The sequence below is a fragment of the Pseudopipra pipra genome, chromosome 8 (assembly GCF_036250125.1).
Source record: "Pseudopipra pipra isolate bDixPip1 chromosome 8, bDixPip1.hap1, whole genome shotgun sequence".
Classification (NCBI taxonomy): domain Eukaryota; kingdom Metazoa; phylum Chordata; class Aves; order Passeriformes; family Pipridae; genus Pseudopipra; species Pseudopipra pipra.
The window spans coordinates 6367443-6386208 of NC_087556.1; the positions used below are offsets into that span (position 1 = coordinate 6367443).

The 18766-nt window shown below is 47.0% G+C and overlaps 1 protein-coding gene across 5 annotated transcripts in view; it reads right to left on the reverse strand.

Moving 5' to 3' along the window:
- Nucleotides 1-12193: 12193 nt before the first annotated feature.
- ARID5B (AT-rich interaction domain 5B) overlaps nucleotides 12194-18766 on the reverse strand; it is a 117577-nt gene continuing 111004 nt past the window's right edge. For all 5 annotated transcript variants that reach the window (XM_064662362.1, XM_064662364.1, XM_064662363.1 and 2 more), the window contains one exon: nucleotides 12194-18006. In XM_064662362.1, the coding sequence (XP_064518432.1) occupies nucleotides 15856-18006 (2151 nt within the window). In that variant the 3' untranslated portion in view covers nucleotides 12194-15855. The remainder of the gene's footprint in view (nucleotides 18007-18766) is intronic.

Consider the following 18766-nt stretch of genomic DNA (forward strand, 5'->3'; position numbering starts at 1 on the left):
TTACTTACATTATGTAATAGCAACTGGGGTAATTTAATTACTAAGTCATGTATGAAAAATAAGACTTCAGCTTGCAACCTTCAGGTAATTAACCACCTAACTACTATTAAATAGAAAATAATCAGGGCACATAATGCTGGACCAGTGGACCTGTTAAGGCCACTGCACTGGGGATGTGCTGTATGGCCGGAAGCTGTAGGGCCATTGCTGCTTGTGGCTCAAACCTGTTGGGTTTTTGTTTGCTTTTTGGAGGACAGGAGAGGCAAAGCTTTGGTGAGCTCAGCAAGGAGCATCTCCTCTGATGCCTGCCAGGATGAGACCCCTGCACGCTGCCAGGCCTCACACCCCTGAGGCACACATACCCTGAGGGCAGTAATTCAGGAGGGGGCTGACACTCCCCTGGTCCCAGGAGCTGCACTGGGAAGGGCACCGGGGTCCTCATCCCAGGACTGTCTGTGGTCCCTGGGCTCCCTTGCAGCATTACTCCCACCTTTGGGGGATACCTCACCAGCATAAGGGATAATGGAGATTTAAAGGGTAAGTCCCTCTGCAGGGCTCCAGCTTCTCCCTCCTTCCTCGATGTTTTTCACAAGATGAGCATTTGACCAGGACTACCCAGTACATGCTAGTAAAGCAGGTTTATAAGCAAAACTATTTGCTAAGAATATTCCTCTTTGCCAACCCAAAATCCTAATACTGAGGGCAGCTGACTTAAAAAACATTAATGGAATATTTTTGGAATTTTGACATTTTGGCTGTTCAGTCCAGTAGCTCACACTTCAGAGGCTTTTCTCCTCCAAGGCTCTCTTGCCATGAAAGTTGAGACCTATGAATAAGGTGGTTTTAGACACAACTCCACAAGTTACCTGCTTAATGCAAAGCTGCTGTTCTTCAGTGTTGGCACAGTTGCAACTTTATCCTATCATTTTTCTCCAACATCCCTCCAGCCTCATTTCCTCTGTAGGTTACTTCAGGGGCTGTTCCACTCTTCTTCTCCCTCTTGGATGGCTCCTGGTGTCACAGTAGGCTCCTCTGATTCCCCCTTCCTCCCCCTTACACCTCTGCTTTTTCTGGTGTAGTAACTAAGGACAGTGGTTTTCTAAGAGAGTGTTTTAAGGTACTGGACCTTCTAGAAGTGATCAAGGAGCCAAAGGGTAGATCATACACACAAAGCCGTGGTTGACTGCAGGACTGCAGCAGCTGGAGCGTGACATAGATGGCCAAATGTCATGAAGCTCACAATGGTATCCCCCGAGCTGGTGAGACCAGGGTTAGGACCAGATTACTTCTTTGGATAGTCACATTGCTCACAAAGAGCATCCAAGCTTTCCTGGAAGGCTACATGCTGAATTGAGTGGCTGCATCCCTTCTTTGCCCACACGTTGCTCGAGAGCCATCCTCATCCTTGTTAGTATGCAGTTGGTGCAGTTCACTGGCTCTGCCAAGCAGAGCTTTTTAATTCTCTCTTGCTGGAGAGAGGAACTTCTGAACGAGAGAATGATTAATGGGGGGAGAAGGAAAAAAAAGCAAACAAAATTAAAAAAAAAGGAATAATAAAACCCCTCAATGAAAGTGAAACGATCAAGATTTATGAGAATTCTATGAATTCCTCGCAGACTGTTCAAAGGAGGGTTGCGTAAGCCGCAGCACACCGCACTCGGCACATCCATTAAAGAGAAATGGCCGTGTTTACGCTTTCATTTACATCGCCTCCATGCCCGCAGGCTCCAAGCAAGGCTTGTTCACACACGTAAGGAGAAAACAGAAAGCCAGGCCTGCGTAACTCGGGACCAGCTGGAAGGTTTTTGGCTGCGAAGGGTGGGTCCTGCCGGCAGCACAGCTTGGAGAGGCCGCCCAGGGCAGCAGCGCCCGGCGCGTGGACAGCCAGGGAGGGGGAACACGTACCAGGCACTACAGAGAAATCTGGTTTTTTCGCAGCTCCAGGAGCATGGTATTTGGATAAATCTAAGTTTTCCTGGGAAGGTTAACCAGCTTGCAGTCAGAAATGTTCAGCAAACTTCTCACCTTGGAGAGGTTTGTCAGGCATTAGTTTTTGTTCCATCCCCTTCCCAGTTTTGATGGAAACAGATTAAATGTTGCTGGTCAGGTTTCTCACTGTGGCTGGGAACAGGTGGCCATCCCTTGCTCCTGCAGCAGTGAGCACAAACCAAATTGCAGTGAGGGTGCCTCCAAGCTGCCTGAAATTAGAAATCATTGGAGTACATATTCCCTCGCAGGTCTTTTTTTCTGGAGAGAGCTCGGCAGAGAAGAATATCAGTGGTAAGACATTTGCAATGAATTGTCCCCATATGAAATACTGAATGTGAGTAATATCCCTCCACTCTCCACCAAGTAGTCTCTTCACCACTGAGCTCCCTCTAACACAAGGGGGTTAAACACTAGGATGACTTGGATGGTACAAGCTGGGAGAAGCCCAATCACTGCAAAGCATGGCTTTTACATAATCATGTTTGTGGGCAGCTCGAGCTCATGTTTGCTCAGGGTGGATCACAGAAGCTCTCCTGTGTGACATATTGCAGGATAACTGATAGAAGAATTGGTTGTAATTGGAAGACACAGGCTCAGATGATATCTGCACACTGAAGGTCTCAGCTTGCAGACAGAGGTCACACCTGATCTCCTCCTCGGTGTAACTACTGGTTTCAAACCTTTCTGAATAGGTTCAAAAGCCAAATCAAAATGTTACAGGTTAGTATGATCTGAAACAGAGTGTTTAAGAAGCTGCCATTCCAGTTACAGAATATAATTCAGGGGCTGTGAAGAGGAGCGGTGGAGGAACAGATATTGCATCCATACTCACTTCAGATAATAATTAACCACTAACTTGAGGCTGATATTTTAAGGAATTTGTCCTGTCTATTGTGTGCACACATGCGTATACATAAGTTTTAACGTTGCCAGCAGCCTTCTAAGGCACACGCAGTGGGACTCCAGACAGCTGGGCTTGTAAAACACAACACCCAACTTCTCCGCCTGTTCCTTCTGCTCCAGGTGCACCCAACAAATTATATGTTCATCCTTTCCCCTCTTCCTACCTTCTCAACTGGGCAAGGAAAATAAAACAAAATGTCACGAGCACAACTTTTCCAATTTCTATGGGCATCTATACCAGTGTCTAGGCTGGGGGCTGCTCGCCTGGTGAGGACGGCTGTGTTGATGGAGCAATCCTCACTCAGCCAAGGGACACTGGTGCTAATTTGCGAGGTGCATCTTCCGTGCTGGTCCTTGTGCTGCACAGCAGGGAGATGTGCAGTGGTGTTCTGTCCCATTCTGGATGATCTGGCATGTGGCGATAGCTGAGGCCCTGCAGCCATCATGGCATCATGCATTCTATTGCATTGTTCCAGCAAGTACAGTTTGCTTTCGGGAGGCCCAATTAGCCCAGGCATAGCTTCTTCTTAAAAAAGTTGGTTTCAGAAAAAATAATAAAAATGAAAATTAATAACATATCCAAACTCTGCAATGCCAGAGAGCAGCACTGAAGAGTGGGGGTGGCACTGAGGGGAGTGGTGGCAGCAGCAGAGCACAAGGCCCACAGCCATCCCCTCCAGAGATGGAGGGGCCAGTGGATTTCTAGTCCAAGTAACCTTGTTTCTTTGTTTGAAGTATCCAGCATGCAGTTGTAATTCCTTTGTGCCTGATCCATATGGAGATGTATCCTAATTCTAATAGCGCATAACTCCCTCGGCCTTCTCTGGGATTTTCCATACACAGCCTTATAAGGGCCTGTCTGAAAAGCCGAATTTGTACTGAGTTGGGAACCCCTATTACTTCCATGCTGATTTCAGTTCTTTGATCCGTGTAATTCCTCTGAACAGAGGAGGGCCAATAATCGATAGGTGCTACAGACAAGCTATTTAGTGGGACTCCATCTGAACTTGGATAAATCATTTGATCTCCTTCTGCCTCCATCAATCCCATAGCAAAAGTAGCTTAGCACTGGCTCTAAATGAAGAACAGATGCTCCTTCCGAGCGCGGCTATCACACACCAGTGAGGAGAGAGGGGGATAAACAAACACATCCTCCAAAGCAGCCAGTGGAAAATACAATTGGTGGCTCCACTCTTGGAGTTGTTCCTCCATCTCCATTAGCAGCTGAAAGCAGAATATGCAGGGGAAGACAGAGGGACTGTGAGAATAATGGCTGCTTTCTCAGAGACCCCCCCCCCCCCCAGGACCTGGGCAGCCAGTGGCTTAGGGCATGGTGGGTGGAGACTAAGGGGGTGTCAGGGTCTGCTGCAGCACAGGACACAGGTACTCTAAGGGGTGAAACCTGAATGCCTTTCACATCACATTTTAAGTTCCTGGGACGAAAATCCCTTTCCCACTGATATACATAACAACGTAGTGAATTCCCTGTCTTCTCATTCCTGCTTCAGAGGCCCTTTGCTGCAGTTCAGACTCTTCTTGTGTACCAATTTTATGTGTTTTTTACTAGTTTGGAAAAGAGTAGCATCTGCAGCTGCTTTGTAGGAGATCTGGTTTGGATCAGAAACCCGTCCACACCAAAAGAGATTCAGTTGATGTCACCCAGGTAAACTCATAATGTAGTGGGTTGTTGTCAGGCTTTATTTATTTCAAGTTTATTTTATATCATATGGGTAGTGTTTGGTGGGGCTGCAATATAATTCCAGATGGGAAAATGTAATCCACTCTTGTTCGTCTCTTGATGGAGTAGTGCCAGCTTCTCATTTTCACATCACATGAAATGGGGTTTTGTCTAATTCAAAAACTACAGTAAATGAAAAGAGAACCATTCAGCAGTTTTTACTGTACACCCCCCACTCCTGCCCTTCAGCAAGGACTAGGATTTTATTGTGTGATTGTCACGTCCTGAGACAAGATGTCCATGGTGGCAAAGCAGATGGCTGCCCAGCCACAGCACGCGTCGGCAGCCTTTTCTGGTTTTGCTGATGGGGGACACATTTTGTAAGTATTATAAGATGAAGTGTTGGACAAAACACTTCACAGGGTCTTTCTCCAAAGGGCCTCTCATGATTGCTGAAGGCAGGCTGCTGGATGGGCCACACAGCCACACCTGGCTCCCAGGTCACCCATTGCTTACGACAAAGCAGATACTAATGGTATAGGATAACAGGCTACAGCTGGATATCTGGAGTCATTGTATATTAGTAACCTAAAGTTAAAGCCCAAGTGCATGGAGAAACTGGCATAAAATCACCCAGCCCTCACCCTCCTCCAAGCCACTCTAACCCTGGATATGGATGGGTTATACGAGCAGGATCCTTGCTGCTGCAGATCAAGAACCAGGATGAGATTCCAGCTTCAACCTGGAAGAGATGTTCTGTTTGCAGGGACAGAGCGGGATGGACACCACTCATAGATGGGTATTCGACTCCAAAGTGCCCGTGTTCAATCCCAGGGCATGGCAAGAGCAGGAGCTGCTTATGCAGGAGTGGTGTGTTTCTGTGTGTGCCTGTGTATGGCAATTTGTTTGTTGGTTTCTTCCACATAAATTTTGAAACTAACAGCAACCAAAAAACCTGACAAACAATCCCAGCCACCAGGGACAGAGGAGCAGCAGTCTCAGAGGTAATTATATATTTACATTATTTATTTATACAATGAAAGTGTACATATATATTTACATAAATATAAGTATGTAAACCTATAGAGAAAAAATATAGTATCCAAACAAATACATACTTCTACATAAATTATTCTGATATATTTATTGCTTGTATTTATATGTTTATCTATATTAAAATGTATTTAACACTTCATCATATATGTTTATAACTATATATTTCTTATTGCCCACAGGCATTATGAAACCCTGCAGGAGGATGGAGAGGTGAGGCAGGTGTTGCCCCCACCCCAGGGAAAGCTGAAGCACAGGAACAACCTCAGAGGCACTGGGGAACCCCCAGGGGAAGAACCACTGGAGGGAAGATGCAGAATAAGCCCTCCATAAAAAGCCCAAGCCCCGCTGGGCATAAAAAGCCCAAGCCCCGCTGCATCCACCTCTGCCCATTGCTATCTTTGCTCACGTGGTTGAACCCCTGGTACCTGTCAAGCAGAGAGAAAAAAATATCTCTTCTCTAAAAATTCACCATCTCAATGTTTCAGGTAAGCACTGAGAAAAACATCCATTTTATGCCCTCCAAGGAAGTTTCACAGGTAAAACAGAGAACATTAGCCTGGATATTTTCTGTCCCAGAAAAAAAGCAACCCTCTTCTCTCAATTTTGGGGGGAGAAGATGGGGCGGGGAAGCAGACAGGGATCATAATAGGGACTAGGTGGAACTTGGGCTGGAGCCATTTCTCCTGCATCACAAGAAATCAGAAGCATCAGAGATTATTTTTGTCCCTTTTTTGTAGGTCACCTTTAATAGAAATGTTAATAATGCTGTTATCTGTATATCTGAAATCTTATATGGTAGCTCTGTAATCCACTGTCTTTATCAGCCTTCTTTAATGTATAATTTAATGCTTGTATAACTATTTTGTTTGGGTATGACTCTCAAAATTATGACTAAAAAAAAAAAATCTGTATGCTAGTTAAGTGCTTTTTATGGAAAGTATTTCTTTCATGTTATTTTAAAACCATGGAGATGAGGGAAGTATTTTATGGACCACGGAACCTCACAGGGTAGTTAATTTCTGTTTGAGCTGGTTTCTCTGCTATTTTAAAGGATGCCATCAAGATCATTGCTATTTCTCTTGGTTGGGAGCCAACTGACTCTTCTGCAGTTGCGACACATCCTTGCACTGCATTAAAGACAGGGAAAATAGCAAACACGGGAGCTGGATGCTGCTGGGTTGAAGGCAGGAAGGAAGGTCTGCAGCCTCCAGCCTGCCCATGGCACCCCAGGGCATCCGCTCCTTGAAATTAGGCACCAAGGATGCTGCAGCTGGTGGGTAAAATCTATTTCATCTTGGGAATACGGGGGGAAAAAAGAAGATGACAACAACTCACATATCCACTGTCACCGGTCCTCATCCCAGCCATCCCGTCAGCCAGGCATGGGGGCCCGGCAGGCTGGCGCTGTCCCATGAAAGATGCTTTCTTCCCACAGGCAGCAAATGGGTCTTGGCCACGTGCATGCTGTGGGCTCAATGGGGCATGTGGGCCTTCACTGTGTGTGCCTGTGCTCGGAGTTAGAGCTCTAAAAGCAGTAATTGGGCAGTTAGCTGAGCCCTAGGCGAGCTTGGGCGATGCACTAAATATTCTGCCTTTTGTTTCATAATGAATTATTTTGTGTATCTAGAGCAAAGGGGGTTTTCTTTTTTGGTCTTTTCTCTGCAGTTTGTTCCTAGCCTACTTGTAGGGGTGTGTTGAAATCTTTGCTTTTTGCTTATGAGGTCAAGTGCTTTAATCAGGAGCAAAAAAAAAAATTGCGTGCTTTAGTCCCAAATTCTCTGAGTGGCTGCCAAATATAATTAGAAACAAATGGCTTTATTCCTCATTTGAGAGCTCCACAGACACTGGTAGGGGGCAGAGGGGGAAAGCTTGCTTTGCCTGGCTGTTTTTTGGGGAGCTTGTAGACAAAAGCATTGCCAGAAAACATGAGGGAGCACTGTGAGAGGAGAGGAGTGCCCTGTGGTCCCTGCAGAGGATGGAGGGTTTGAGCAGAGGTGTGGGAGACAGTGCTGGGGAGACAAGGCACTTGTGCGTGCCTCCTTTGCCAGAAGCTAAATAATTCCCCCCATTGGTACTGAAGAGTGGAGGGGCCGGCGTAGGGTGCCAGTCCAGAAAAGCCACATGGCCATCACCTTGTGTGACCACACATTCTGCTCATGCCAAGGGCCCAGCCACCCCAGTGGGAGTTGAGTGGTGTGTAGACACCGACGTGCAGGGCAGTCGAGGGATTTAGCACCCCCTGGGCTTTCCATCCCAGACCAGCAGTGGCTAAACCAAACTGGGTGCACACATGATGTATAGGTTACAAGAGCCAAATTCTGCTCTGAGCAACACCATCCAGCACCTCTCACTGCAGATATCCCCCGCACCCCTGCTTCCACACACCTGGGCTGCCTGTAAATTCAATGAAATTGTGTTTAGGTGTATCCATGAACCATCCACAGAACAAGAGAGGTGCAATAGTTTCATCTTCATGGGATGGGATCCCACTGTGTCCTTCAAATACCCTTTAGGACCTGGGGTGTGTGCTGGGAGCACAGCATGGCTGCCCTCCACCTTTGCTTCCTGCTCCCACTTATACAGCTCAGCCCCATCACAGCGCCTGCCTCATGGAAGGGATATGGCATTGCCTACTGGCACTGCGGCTCCCACGCCCCTGTATGGTGGCCCCAAAATAAACTGGGGCTGTTGCTCACCCCTCTGGTGTTTCCCAGCATGAGGCGGCATTTGTGGTGCGCCCAAGCCCCTGGGCGTCAGGAGATGCCTGTATCAACAAACAAACAGTTTTGGTGCCAAAATGGCTGAAGAGCAGCTCTTACCGGCTTGTGCAAGGTGGGAAGTTTTGTGTTGCATCACAGCCTGGCATTGCCTCACAGCAACCCCTCACAGCGTGGCAGCCCCTCACAGGATCACCTCATGGCAGGGCAGTTCCTCATGGCATGGCATTGTGTCATAGCATGGCAGCCCCTCACAGGATCACCTCACAGCAAGGCAGTCCCTCATGGCATGGCATGGCATCACAGCATGGCAGACCCTCACATCATCCCCTCATGGCATGGCAGCCCCTCACTGCATGGCGTCGTCTCACAGCATTTTCTCATGGCAAGGCCTCAGCATGGCATCGCCTCATGGCACAGCACTGACGGCTTCATGTCACCTCACACTGTCACTTCACACACGGTGCTGCCTTGTGGCAGGGCCTGTGGCAGAGGAGGGCATGGGACAGCCTCAGCAATGGGTGGGGTGGGGGATATTTTTCCTTTCCCGACTAAATTTCAGAGCAAACTGAGGAATGTTTGCAAGTTCTGTGATTTTTTTGCCCCTCTTTCTTCCTTTCTTAAAGTAGCCCCCTATGGGCTGGGCACCCTCAGCCACCTCCTTTCCCAGGAGAGCACCCCCCACACCCAGGACAGTTTGTTAAATGCTTTGATGCTCATCACCAACACCAAGCTCTGTCAAGCTCTGCCAAGCAGCTCTGTTCCCAGGAGCAGCAAGAGGAGGAGGAGGGAGTTACCAGGATTTTCCTGCCGGTGCCATGGTGTGGGAGCCAGGGAGCACGGTGCAGCACCCAAGGACAAGGCACACGTGCTGGCCCCTGGCCACCCCTCACCCCGGTGAGCAGGGGGAGATCTTCACAGCTGCCACCACACAGGACTTGTGGGTCATCTGAATGAGGCATTTGTACCTGAAACATTGGGTTTTCAGCAGCCATGAAAGTGTTCATGAATTTGTCCAACCCAGTTTTGGGCATGTTTGTCCTCTGCACCCCAGCCTGATGGCCCTTGTGGAGGGTCCCATCCCCAATGACCCATCCACCAGGACAGGGGATCCCCCCACTCAAGGCTTGGCCTGTGACCCTGGGGGTTCATTCCCCAGGTGAGCACTAGATGGAGCATCTGACATCGCGAATACCCTTTTTTTAATCATAAAGGATAAATTGAAAAGCTAAATGAAAGCACAGATTAAGCTGTATCCAGCAGCCTTCGCGTCCCTGCCTGCTCGCTGGACACGTGCTGCCTGTGCAGGGGGCAGGAGGGGACACTGCCTGGCCACGGCAATAGCTTTCTCCTGCCGGAATGCAAACCTACAGCAGCCACAGGTCCAGGCACACATGAGGGAGGCTGAGGATGCTTTGGGGAACACTGCTTTTCTCAAGGCCATCCAGCCCTGCCATGTTTCTCTTAATCTGCAGAGGCAATATGTACCCATAGCATCTCAGTTGTGAGCGTGCTCAAATTGGGGATGGCAAACATACAGGCTCTGTTGGTTTTGCTTTGGGAAGAGCAAAAGGTGTCTGACTGATATTCCTGGAAAGCCTGTGGGCGAGCGCTGCATTTCCCAGAGCAATTACTGTGCCAGTGAGGATTACCAGTGATGTCTGTGCATGATCAGCTCCTCCTAGCACCAGCAACTTTCCTAGAAAATGTTCCTGAAATATTCTGGAGCAGAGAGATCTCTGGTGAGGCAGAGATGGAGAGGAAGGGCCCCATTCCCAACAGGTTGCCATCACCAGGGGGTTACAATTGGTCCCAAAATGCTGCTAGGCAATGCAGCTACTGCTGAGCCACACCCCACAAGATCCATCCAGGGCAGGGGGATCCTGCCCCAGGACCTCCATCCACTTTCAGCCCTCTGTGCCCTGCCTGCTTGTGCCAGACTTGTGAAGGTCCTGCAAGGTCCTCAAGGAGTGTGTGCAGCAGGCACACAGCTACCATAGCCCAGAAACCAGAGGAATCCAGAATCACTGCTCCTATTCCTCCTGCAAGTAGCCTGGCACAGGGCACTGCTCTGTAATTACAGAAAGGTGAGACAGCAAGGGACAGAACTAAGAGCTCTCAACCAGGAGAACTAAACTGTAGCCAGCAACACCACATTGTGCACTTCTGCTTTGCTTCAGCCCCCCTGAAACTGCTGCTGGCAGATGAATTGAAAAATTGGTGTCACCAGGTGACAAACCCCTTGTCCACAGCAAGCCAGCAGCACAGCATCCGTTGTCCTCTCTCAGGTCACTGGACATTTCCCTCTCAAACCCCAAAGCAGTCTCAAGTCCCTAATATGGTGGCAAACTCTTCTTGAGTGTAGTTCCGCCCTCTGCAGACCCCACCAGCCCATAGTGGGGTGTGCTGAGCCCTGAGGAGGTGCCCCTGTTGCCCTGCAAGCACTGAGGGTGTTGTCAACACAGACTACTTCGCTCCAATGCTTGCACATGTGTGTGGGTGCACTGACACCCAAGTAACCCCAACAGACTCACTGGGATGTGCCCAGCCCAGCCAAGGGAGGATGCTGTGACCCCCTCAGTGTCACTCACAGGCCAGGCTCATCTGGGTATAAAAAGCTCCTGGGGTCATTTTCCTAGCCACACTCTGTGGTGTGGGTAGGGCAGCTCAACGGGCACCCCCAGCACAGCAGGAACAGGCAGCGTTAGTTTACATTAATCCACAGATTAGGAAGGGCTAAGAAAAGCAAGGAAGCAAGCAGCATTGAAAACCAAGTTACTTTGGCCATCTCTGCATCTCCTGTAAAAGCTGGCATCCACTGCCTTCAGGTGATCACCAGCTGACAGCATTTTCAACATGAAAAGAAGAAAACACCTCAGCTTGGCAAAGACAGAAGTGGATGGGGCAAAAGGTTTGCGAGATGGTCCCATCTTCTCCCATAGCTTCACATGTGGCATAATTATTTACTGTTTCTCACAATACAAGAATAAACACGATCAATGGAAATGAAAATGGAGCAGGTTAAACCAGAAGGTGGTTTATTTTGCCTGCTCATACACAGTGCATACTGTACAGCCCCCAGGGCCACCCATGGTCTCAGCTTCTCAACCCCCAGGGGTGGGGGAGGCTTCTCTGCTGCACACCTGCTCCAGAACCATGAACTTAACCCACTTAACTTAATGGGGGATTAGTGGGTGCCTGTCCCACTGCGAAACTGCGCTGAGCAAGGGCAGTACCCAATCCTGACCCACACCCACCCAAATGATTTTCCCATCTACGGAGACCAGGAGTTTAACAGCATTCGCTGTGCTAATGCAAAGGGCCCCCAGGTTTATGGGGGCTTTTTGGACCTGTCAAGGAATACAGTAAAAATTAAGTTTATTTTGTGGTTGTTTAGCGTCATCAGCAAAATTACTAGTTAGCATCAGACTCCAATATCTTACCCATGGTTGAGCTGGGAAGAAGTGGGGGCAATTTTCAGGTCCCAGCTCCCAGGCCTCCAGTATTGGTGGAAAAAATCCTACTCTGAGATGCAAACACAGCAAATTTGGTAGTGGAGCTACTGGCTAAGCATGGATGTTAAGCCCTCAAAAGCTATTCCTACAGTCAGCCTGATCACAGCCACACTTTAATGTAAGCACATTGCAAAAATAGAGGGGCACTGACTGAAGATCTTGTCTCTTGCTCTTTTAGGAAATTGCAAACTTCCATTTCTTTAATCTAATCATTTGCAGGAGGAGATACCTTCTCTAGTAAAGCCAATATAAGAGGGCTGAAAGGTCAGATGGGATAATATGTAATCCATTGCGATAAGGGCTGTTTACAGAATTATTAATCAAACACAAAAGGGAACAGATAGTAACATTTTTTATTAAATATTACAGTGGATCAAAAAGTACAAAATATCTTTTGCCTGCTATGTGATTGGGAAACTATTGGCACATAATACAGTATCAAAAGCATTAATAAGTACAATTTGGAAAACATACAAAAATTGAGTGTTTATAGTTGGCTCAGCTTTATTTCTGGTAGTGTTTAAACTAACGCAAAGGTTACTCAATAACCTTTTAAATGGGAAACTATATAATATTACTGGGCCATTTTTGTATATACAAATCATCACCTTACAGAGCATATAGGCTACATAACTTGAATCACAAAAAGTATACAATATTTACAACAAAAGAAAGTTAAAAAAGTATAAACAGCTAGTAGATTATGCTGCCATTATTAGAACATATTTAAAACTGCGGGGCTGGGGGGAGAGGGGAGAAGGAGGAGGAAGAGAACGAGCGAAATATCAACCACGCGTACAGCAAACACCGCCGGCAGCACCCACGGCAGCGCTGCCAATGCCGCCCGCCTCACACCAGCGCAGGCAGTCCCACTGCTCACCAAAATCACCAAATACCAGGTGCGACCTCACTGACCGCTGCAAAGTGAGAGAGCAGGCGAGGAGGGTGAGGGACCCCAGAGGTGTCTCTGGAGGTGGCAGCCCCACGTCCCCCCAAACGGGGCAAACCTGCTGGCAGAGGCAGCACAGCACTTGCCTCCTGCTCCAGTAGCCGCCAAGCCAATTCTCTGCAGCTGGGACAAATGACTCCCCAGGCATGGACCCACCCGGTGATCGCACCAGGAATCGGGCCCTACTTTGCACACGCTTCATGAAGCTCGGCTCACAGCATGGCCAGAAGCTACACACAAGCTGTTTGTTGCTGGGCCTTTTCCTTTGGATCTCACAACCTTCAGCATCCCTAATGCATCCTGGACATAGTGTGTTTGAATTGCAACATTTCTTGGAACTGGCTGCTAGTAAATAGATTTATGACTCTATTGCCAATTAGGTTCCGCAGTTTCCTTTACAAACCTACCAATAACAATGGTCTGATTGCACAAAGAAAGGCTTGTGCAATTTCATTCAATAATAAGGCCCCTTGAACTCAAACAATGCAAACAAAGCCCCATTTAAGACATCAAGGAAAAAAAAAAAGACTTTTCAGCCAATAGAGAATTCAATAGTCTGTTGAAAGATTTCCAAGATTTCTGTTAAGAGTTCTTAAACAAATAATGCACCGCTTCTGTTGGGGGTTTATGCTACCATTTCTTTTCCTTTGCCCTGACATTTTGCCCAGTATATTATGAGCTTCCCCAGCCAACAGTGGCCATTCTCCTCGTGGGGCAAGCGAGGAGCCTTCCTCCCCTCTCCCTGTCCCCCAGCTCTGCGTTGCCTCAGCACGGCTCCAAAAAGGCTACCAGCAAACTCCAATGGGACATAACCAAAAGGGACACTGGACACTTCGCATAAACAAATGCACAACTCCAGGACACACAACTTAACCAAAACAAGGAGAAGCATTTGCTTTGCCAAACACACGACAAGCTTCTGTTTGCATTTGCTGTAGATTTTTATATTCTCTCCCCCTTTCCCCCCGCCCTCCTCCCCCCCATCCCCAAACCCCTGATTCTTACGTGATTCAGATCTAGTGCAACTTTACTAGAGATGTCCTCCACACTGTGGCCTCTGCCTGGGTGAGCCTGCAGTTCTGTTTCCTGTACGACTTGTGGAGCAGCAGGATGCTCTGCACTGGCACATCCATGTTCTAAGTTCTACTAGTCTGTTTATCAATCAATTAAATATAGTTTTACCACAGGAATATAAAGTATTTAATTGAAGAAGCTGGATTTTTAACAGTAGATTAGTATATTATTCTGGTTTCCACCTTTGGATATTATGTATGATACATTATATATTGTATTTGGCTTCATATCACGGGAAAATTTAACGACATGCCTAGCATGCAAAGCGTTTCTTAGTAGTTCCCATTTTTCTTTTCGTATTGATTACGCTGTCTTTGAACAGTAACTGAGATGGTTTGAATCACAACCAATTTTCACATTGTATAAAGCCTCCAAGTCACACTTCACTTTACTGATGTCTGTGCTCAGCTGCGTGGTGGTGAAGTCCCGCAGAGTGAATATACATCCATAGGAAGCTCTTTCATCAGGAAAACCCAGCTCCTCCATGCCCAGGCTTTCCCCCTGTGAAAGGATGCCCAGGGAGAGGCCGAGATCCTTGTGGGAGTGTGGAAGAACCACCCCGACCACTGCATGGAACCCCCTACCCATCCTACCAAGCCCAGCCTGCTTGTGAGGCACAGGACCCAACCCATAAGCCTCTGATTCAAATCCGCACTGGCTCCTCTCACAATTTCTGAAATTCTCGACATTCTCACAAACCACAAATCCGTTTTCTGCACTCCTTTGTCATCCAGAAGCTTGTGCCAGGGAGGTTTTGTTTTCTAGACCGTTTCTCTGGTAGGCAGGAAGGTTTCACAGCCTAGGTAAGGTTAAGTACAATGCTTGACAAATTCACGGACCACGATACAGGAAAGCAAAGCTCAGTGGGAGGTGAGGAATGGTGTGGGAGCCATCGCAACAACGGGAGGAGGGCGAGAGGTGCTCAGCACCTCGCAGGGGTGGGCTGTGGGGAAAGGAACCTTTTTCGCATCCTTGCACCATAACATCACCTACAGTATGTTTATAACCATTAAGATTAATCTGAGCCAGTTGCTTCAGTTTGTAAACAGTAAATGTTACCACAAAAATGAAACAAAAATGCTGCTCAAAAGTATAAAGAAACTGGAAAAATTACAAACACATAATAAAAAAAAAAATTAGGACAGCCACAGCCTTTAAAAAAGTTGCAGATAAAATGATACTGTTTAATTTAAAAAAAAAAAAAGAACCCAAAACAAAAAAACAAACATAAAGAGCACAGAATATACTGGACAAACGAAACTATATAAATTATTGTGACCAAATGTGACACTGGTAGTTTACGAAGTGGATATGTACAGTCAAATTAAACAGTGTTTACCCTTCTGTTCTAATAGTGTTAAAATGAAAAAATCTATTGCCATTTTACTATACATTGCATTGATTGAATCTTTAAAAATCAGGAAAAAGTTACCCCAAAAAGCACATCCACTGATTGTACAGATTCTCGGCCCGCTTCTCCTTTCCAGGTTCATCTCAAGTCCTTGACTCATTGGCAACAATGCACAGCCTCTGGTCCTTGGCTCAGTGAAAGGCAAATGCAGCCCTCACCAGGGTTTCAGTGAGCTCAGGACTGGGCATGCGTTTCCACGGCTCCCTTTGAACATCTGCTCTTACCATGTTCAAGTCCTTTCAGAAAACATATATGCAAAATTCAATGATTTTTTTCTTTTTTTTTTTCCTGTTTTTCTTTTTTGTTTGTTTTTTTTTTTTTCTGTTTGGTTTTCTTTTTTGTGGGGGCAGGGATAAGGGGTGGGGGGGCTGATGTGGGAGCCAGAATTAAAGAAGCAGTCCTGTCTCCATCAAAACTCCGAAGTGCTCCTCTTGGTGGGATATGACTGCGTCCTGGTTGACAAAAATACAGATCGCTAAATCTGTGAGACATCGTCGTCACAGGGGGAGGAATGTCTCTAACTGAACTTTTCTCCTCAGACCTCTTCTTGCGAGTGAGGGGGTTTACAGTTTTGTGCTGGGATGTACAGAGGATAGCTGGGAAGGTGGGAACGCAGCTTGAGGGTTTATAGCAGCTAAAGGATAAATGCTGTTATGCAAAAGGTCACCATAGGAACTTCCTACAGGTGTTGCTGCAGCTAAGTGTCTGTACAGTTGCTGGGAGTTTGCTGGGGATGTGAGAAATTGTCTCTGCACCATGAAGGAGTGAAGAGCCAAAGGCTGCATTAGTGGGGAGAGCACGGTCTGGTTTTTCAAGTACTGCAGGGGATGAGAATACCCGGGTGGGAGGCGATTGTTGAGCCCTGTGCACAGGCTTCCCGGATACAAGCCTGGGAAGATGGGGGCTGAGAGGGGAAATTTGTGGCTTTCCAGCATGTTGCCAGAATGGAGGCCATGCACTGGCTTGCTGCCTTCCCCCTCTGGGTCGGGAACCTTGTCTTTCACTGGGGTCTCCTTTGGTAAGTGCAGAGGAGAGACAGCTCGGATTTTTTTTTCAGAAATGACTTTGTCCAAATCCTCCAGGCTCCGTTTCAAAGGCCGGGCAGCCCCCACGTTTTGTGGGCTCGTTCTGCGGCTGATGATAGGATGTACCATCCCCTCCATCTTCCTCAAGTTCTCCAGCCTCTGGGCCTGCTGCTTCCCAGACCTATGGAGCAACTCGCTGTGTTTTTTTGGGACTGTCATGGCCATGGGGGACACGCGGCAAGCTTTGGGGTTACAGTCTAGGCTCACTGCCTGGCTGCTCGCAGCCTGGAACCCGGAGATACCTTTGCACTCTTGCTGGGCCATGGATGAATGAGGGAGGCTGGAGCCTGAAGCCTTTGCAGTCTGTTTGTGTATGCTCTTTGGAAGACTCAAATCTGTTGGCTGATCATCTGAAGAGGCCTCCACCGTTGCCTTTTTTTCTTGCTGATGCAAAGATGGGCGATAATTTAAATTTAGTTTTTCCTGGTGTTTGTGTTGAGTAAAAGTAGAAATATTTTCAGACTCTCTGAACATGTCCCGGGGGAGGTACTTTGATGTCTGTTCATTATTAAGGTGGTGTTCTGTGTGCCTATAAAGGCTGTGCAGATGAGGTGATGAATAAAAATCTGCCAAGAAAGTGGGCACATGGGAGTGCTGCAGTGCCCTTTTCTCACTCATTTTATCTTTGCAGTCCTGGATATCTGACTTCGGTACGTATGACTCGGCAAGAGAACTGAGGTGATGTTTTGAAAAATCACAGCGCTGAGGATCTGGTTTACTTAGCATGTCATGTTTAAAAACATCATTAATTGATTTCCTTTCCTCCTTGGTTTTAAAACTCTGTACATGTTGTATGACTGAAGGCCTATTAATTGCTACAGGATCAGAATTAGGGGCACGGGGACCTTGTGATATGCCTGAGGACAGTTCATCTCTGCTGTTGAGTTTCTTTTTGCTGATCAAAGGCGGAGGAGAACCGTAAGGATAACTACACGACAGCGCTGCCCCGCTGACCTGTGACAGCAGCTTCTTCTTTGCCAGGGGTGACATGATGCCTGGATTACCCTTGGAGTACAGCAGTGGTGTGTAACCGAAAGTGGAGTCATCATTCATGGACCCAGGCAGTTCCTTTTCCTTGAACATGTCGAAGTTCTGCACCACCAGTACTTTGGGCGTTTGCTTTAGTGCATTGTGGATATCCTCGTTTCCCAGCTGGTCCACTTTCACCGTGCAGTTTGCGATGTAATCGGCCATCTCTGGCAATTTCTCGTCTTCCATGTCACTCTGAGTGGGCAGGTGGACTGGGAAAGCTGTGAAGGGCATTTCTGGAGGTTCGCTTTCCAAGCTGTCAGTAAAAGCTTTGTGTAGTCTTTGTTCAGGCTTTGTGTCTTCCGGGGCATCTGCTGGGGGGTGCAATCGCTTTGTGACAGTGGCATCCAGCACGGTGTCTTCTTCTGGGGACACAGATATACTTGAGAAAGAGGAGGAGTGCTGAGCCTCCTCCTTGGTTTTCTCACTGTTGGTGCTGTTTTCTGCCAGGTCTGTCTTTTCCAGAGGCAGTGTTCGAGCTGTTTCTGGTAAAAGAGGTGGAGGGCCTTGCATGGGTTGTTTTGTCTCTCCCACTGCAGTGTGTTCGGGGAAGTTTTTCTGGTCTGTTGATTCTTGATCCTTCTCTTGTTCTGATGAAACCTAATAAAATGATTCAACAGACAATAATAAGAATGCAGTATATTTCAGCAGACTGTGAGATTATACACAGTATACTGTTGGCTATTTCTAGAGAAGGACGTGCCAATCACCTTTCTGGAACATACACGTATTGGATCAAACAAAGAGAAGAATCTCCTGGAAATATTAAGAAATACACCATCCTTGCCAGGGTTACAATAAAGCATTTCAAAACAGCAGATATTTGTAACCTGACGAGAGGCACTGGTGGTTTGACCAGATAGCTAAATGCTGAGGTTATACACTTTTAAAATTAATTAGGCAAATGCAGGAGAGCAGATTTCATAACACAAATGATAAGACTATAGAAATTTTTCCTGGTAGCCAACTTCATCTAAGAAAATGACACAATTCCCATGTTTTTTCTTACTTAAAGTCTCTCTAACATAGCTATCTTAAAAATTCAGTGATCACAGAGGAGATCATTCACACCCACTTCTGCATTAAAGTGTGAAAATGATAGAAATGGCATACTAGGAATCCCTATTGTAGGCAGCAAATCACTGCCACAGCTTAACTAGGACACACATTTTTTTATTAACGGATTAAAATGAAGTTGTCAACATTCAGTAAGTGTGTGTGCCTGCTATTACAAACATGGCTTTTATGCGTTATCGTCAATGGGACCGCAGCTCGTTCTGCTCCCCCATTAATACAGCTTGTGTGCACAATTCACACTATTCATCTCATTATGTAGCTGGCTGAACTGTGACCCACAGAG